Source organism: Penaeus chinensis, chromosome 12 (genome assembly GCF_019202785.1).
Source record: "Penaeus chinensis breed Huanghai No. 1 chromosome 12, ASM1920278v2, whole genome shotgun sequence".
Taxonomy (NCBI): Eukaryota; Metazoa; Arthropoda; class Malacostraca; order Decapoda; family Penaeidae; genus Penaeus; species Penaeus chinensis.
The window spans coordinates 32,567,218-32,572,217 of NC_061830.1; the positions used below are offsets into that span (position 1 = coordinate 32,567,218).

The 5,000-nt window shown below is 42.4% G+C and overlaps 1 protein-coding gene across 1 annotated transcript in view; it reads right to left on the reverse strand.

The window, feature by feature from the left end:
• The window catches only part of LOC125031310 (chitin deacetylase 1-like), a 24,982-nt gene that overhangs the window by 640 nt on the left and 19,342 nt on the right, over nt 1-5,000 (reverse strand). The window contains exons 5-11 of the mRNA XM_047621988.1: nt 4,939-5,000; nt 3,211-3,367; nt 2,349-2,487; nt 1,896-2,052; nt 1,034-1,120; nt 312-515; nt 1-31 (exon numbers count right to left, since the gene is read on the reverse strand). The exon at nt 1-31 is cut by the window's left edge and continues 640 nt beyond it; the exon at nt 4,939-5,000 is cut by the window's right edge and continues 144 nt beyond it. Coding sequence (XP_047477944.1) covers nt 1-31; nt 312-515; nt 1,034-1,120; nt 1,896-2,052; nt 2,349-2,487; nt 3,211-3,367; nt 4,939-5,000 — 837 coding nt within the window. The remainder of the gene's footprint in view (nt 32-311; nt 516-1,033; nt 1,121-1,895; nt 2,053-2,348; nt 2,488-3,210; nt 3,368-4,938) is intronic.

Consider the following 5,000-nt stretch of genomic DNA (forward strand, 5'->3'; position numbering starts at 1 on the left):
TGTGGGGCAGTTGCTGCAGGTCACCATGTACCTGTGGGGAGAGGGAAAGGTAAGAAATCAGTAGAATATTACAATATACTTTCATCCAATTTTGTTATTAGTATATATTGATAATTATCGTTGAAGAGAGGCTAATATCTTCTACAAAGACTTCATGCGGTAATATATATATAATTGATAAGATGAATATCAGTTGCTCTCTGTCTATCCACAAACACACATTCCAAATCTTAAACCACATCATTCCACTCCTACAATCTTCCAAGAAAACAAAATCTTCCAGTCGTGAGAACCGGGACCAACATTCTCACCTGGATCCACCTGCTGAAGTGAAATTGTCATGTCGGGCATTGAGCGAGAGCTGGCATGAATTGGGGGTCTCGCACGGAGGGTCGGGGTACACCTTCTGTTGGCAGCTCCAGGGCTGGAAGCGACTCAGCTCGGAGATCGGCTGCGGCGTCGTCACCCACTGCAGAGCCTCCGTCATGGTGGTGTAGTACACGTCATTCAGGGTCCTGTGATTGGACAACAACATTAAGTATAATCTTGATATGATAGGGACAAATTAATTTACTGCATGCATACTTGCATATGTAATATGTATGCCCAAATTCATAGATTTATTCATAGATATATATATATTTATATATATATATATATATATATATATATATATATATACACATATAATCTGTGTGTGTGTGTGTTTGTGTGCGTGTGCGTGTGCGTATGTGTGTGTGCGTATGTTTGTGTGTGTGTGCGTATGTGCGTGTGTATGTGTGTGTGTGTGTGTGTGTGTGTGTGTGTGTGTGTGTGTGTGTGTGTGTGTGTGTGTGTGTGTGTGTGTGGGTGCGTCTGCTTGTGCTTGTGTGTATGCTTGTGCGTGTGCCTGTGCGCGTGTATCTGTGTACTGTATCCTTCTTAACATACAATTGAACTAAACAAACAAAAAATAAAATTAGCTCACCAAAACACGAACTGCACTATACCATCTCGCGTGCCTGGAAAACAGTGACACAACACATAAACTTACATAGTCCAGTCGATAAAGGCGAGAAGTCCGTTGGTTTGGGTTGGAGTTTGGAACCAGTTGGTCGAAAGAGCCAGCATGTAAGGGGCCCTGAGGAAGGAACAAGAAACTCTCATGAATGAATATGTCGACACGGGAGGAGGCTAAATCTATGAGGAGACTAAAAAAAAGATACAAGAAACTAGTAGAAAAAAACGAAAAAGACGGGAAAATATACATGAAAAATACTAGAGAAAAATGAAGAAGCTTTTGTGTAATTGATAAACTGTAAGGAGAGGAAAACTAGAAAGAGAGAGAGGGAGGGAGGGAGGGAGGGAGGGAGGGAGGGAGGGAGGGAGGGAGGGAGGGAGGGAGGGAGGGAGGGAGGGAGGGTGGGAGGGAGAGAGAGAAAGAGAGAATTAAAGTAATGAGAGGGAAGCAGATAATGAGTGCGAAAGAGATAAACAGCGAAAGAAACACGAGAGAGAGAGAGAGAGAGAGAGAGAGAGAGAGAGATAGAAGGACAGAGAGAGAGACAGACAAACAAAGAGAGAGAGAAAGAGAAAGAGAGCGAGAAGAAAAATCAAAGTAATAAGAGGGAAGGAGAAAATGATTGTGAAAGAGATAAACAGCGAAAGAGACACGATAGTGAGAGAGAGTGAGATATATAGATAGATAGAGAGAGAAAGAGAGAGAGAGAGAGAGAGTGAGATAGATAGATAGAGAGAGAGACAGACAGACAGACAGACAGACAAACATACAGACAGACAGACAGAGAGTAAGAGAGAAAGACAGCCACCGATAAAGAAAGAGAGAGAACGAGAAAGAAAGAGAGAGAGAGAGACATCTTCCCAACGACTTCCGAACACCAACGCATGAACCGAACCTGTTGGTGGTGTAATGGCGGTTGAAGTCATCCTGAAGCCACTTGAGGACGTCGGGCTCGTTCTGATAACTGAAGCTGCACTGGTCCAGGTAGGGGCAGAAGCCTCCCTCGAATTGGAAGTTCTTGAAGTGGGAGTTCATTGGCATTTCCCACAGTCCTGTTGGATGTTGGAGAGTGGGAGTGTGAGAGTGTGTCTTTATAATCGTGTCCTAAGATAAAGGTAAGTCATCGCTTATGGATCTGCTTTTTTTTTTTTCTTTTCTTTTTTTTGTCCCGGGTATGAGGTTATGATTATGTCTTAAACAATAAAGAGACAGAAAAAAAGAAATGACCTTTTATATATTTGTTTAAATTTCTTCTTTTTTTCGGTTGTTTCTTTCCATTTTTCTTTCTTGAAAACCACAAAATCAACACCTTACTATAGTACATACTACGCGTCTGACCCTAACTGACCTCGGAATGACCTGGTGGCACAGCTTCCGGAGCGGCACTCGTGGGGGATCTTGTAGTCGAAGGAATAGGGCCACACTGGCACTTTGCTTGGGGGGGCGTTGATGGTCGAGTCCCAAGAGAAACCGTAGTCGTTCATCACCTGAAATAGGGAGAGGGTTAGAGGGTTTTGTTGGGGGGTGGGGGCGGCATAAGGGTTGGGGGTGGGTACAAGGGCTGTGTTGGGGGTATTAGGGTTAAGGGTTGCGTTGGGGGAGCGGTATAAGGGCTGTGTTGGGGGTATAAGGCTTGTGTTGTTGGTGGGGAGGAGGTGTAGGATAAGGAATGCATGTTTTGGGACTGACAGTGAACGCTTGTGCGCAGAAGGGAAAGTATGAGGAGATAAGTGAATTAGATGGTGTTGGATAGACTGGTCAATACTGAGGATTAGTTTTCGACGAGGATAAGAGGAAAATCTGCATATAACATATATTGAAATTATTTAGTGGAAAAAAATGTCAAATTCAAGTGATACAAACAGAGACACATAACCAAACAAACGCATACACACCTCTCCCTTGTCCTTAACACATACAGCCCCCTCACTCATAGACATACCTACCCAGTCCCACCACATAAACAAACAAACATGCATACCCAACCCCACCGCTCACATATCCACCCAACTGCTCACCCAGTCTTACCACCCAAAAAGCTCCCCCAACCTCCATTTACCCTCCATACACCCGTCACAGACATACATATACCCTCCACATACACATCCAACCTACCCACATCCCCACCCAACCCAACCCCCCAACGCCAACATACCCCCTCTCCCCCACCCCCTCCCTGCCCTCCCTATTAAGACCTCCCTCCGACTCACCTCAAGCTGTGAATTCTTGCCGGGTTTGAGATGAGGGCCTCTCATGCCTAACATATCGGCTTTCCTCACGCCGGCGAACGAGCTGAGAATCTCCCTCATGGTGACCATTTCGCCGACCCATTCCTCGTAGGTCCCGTCTTCCAGGCCCGAGCGACGTCTGCGAAAAGGAAGGAGGAAAAGGTAAGAGAAGGAGAAATGGAAACAGAGATGATGAAAGAGGGAGGTGGGTGGGAATGGCTGAGGGAGGGTGGGAAGGGAATGAGGAAGGAAGTGGGGGAGAAATGATAAAAGGGGAGAAGGGGAGAAGGTGAAGTGGGGGGGAATTATAAAAATGGGGGGAGGGGGGGAAATGGGGAAGGAATGGGGAAAAATGATAAAGGGTGGAAATGAGGAAAGAGAAAGGGGGGAGGGAGGAGTAGGAGAGAAACGATCAGGGAAGGAGAATGGCGAAGAAACGGAGGAGAAAGGATAAGAGAAGGAAAACAGGAAGAAGACGAGGGAGAGAAATGACAAGGGAAGTAGAAAAGGGGAAGAACGAACGGAGAAGTAGAAGTGTGTGTGTGGGGGGGGGGGGGATGGTAAGTGAAGAAAAATGGGTAAGGAGGAAATGGAGGAGAAGGGACGGAAGATATGTAATGAGGGAAGGAGAAAGGGGGAAGAAGTGCAGGAGAAATAACAAGGGAAGAAAAAGGAGAAGGAAGGAATGGAGGACAAATGATAAAGGAAGGAGAGTAGGGAAGAAGAAATGGGAAGAAATAATAAGGAATAGGAGAATGGGGAAGAAGAATGGGGAGATGTCAAAAATGGAAGGGAGACAGAAGAGAAAAGGAAAGCGTAATTTAAGAGAAAGAGGGAAGAGAAAGAGGAAAGTATGAGAGCGGAAGAGAGAGAAAAGAATGAAAACGGAAGCCGAGGAAGAGGAAAGGGAGAATTGAGAAACAGGAGAGTAGAAGAGGAAGTAGAAAAGGAGTGAAGGAAAGACTATGACAAACAGGACGAGGGAAAAAGAAGGAGAGGGGAGTATGAAGAAAAAAACAGGGGAAAGGAAAGAAGAGAAGAGAAACGAGAGAGAAAGAAAAGGAAAAAAGAATAGCTAAAAGAAGCAAACATTAAATAGAGAATAACCAGAGAATGTAAGCAAAGGGAGATGAAATTATATAAAAAGATATACGTTAAAAGTTGAAGTTTAGGACAAGTAAATACGCAATAATCTAATAATCTGTCTTTCTGTCCACGCAATTATCTAATAAAGAAAATATCATAAAACAGAACTAAATGATTAGAAATGCAAATAAATCAACAACTAAAAGGATATATAATTTCTTAATATACATGCAAGTAATATATACAAATCGAACAAAGAATACGCTTGATTACATAATGATAATAATGATAATGAAGATAGTAATGATAATGATGATAATAATGATAATAATAATAAAGATGGTGACGATAATAACTACAACAATAACAATAACAATAATGATAAAGATAATATCAGCGATGGCAGTAATAACAATAATAATATTTATAACAGTTATGATAATAATAATAATAATAATAATAATAATAATAATAATAATAATGATAATAATAATAATAATAACAATGATAATGATAATAATAATGATAATAATAAAAATAACAATAGTGATAACGATAACAACAACAACAATAATGATAGTGGCACTACCATTCGTCGAGCGACTAAAAAGACGAAAATCTTACGTCACAGTTCCAAGGGCGATCTCGTGACCTCGGCTGTAGACTTCCTCGACCAGCTGGTAGTT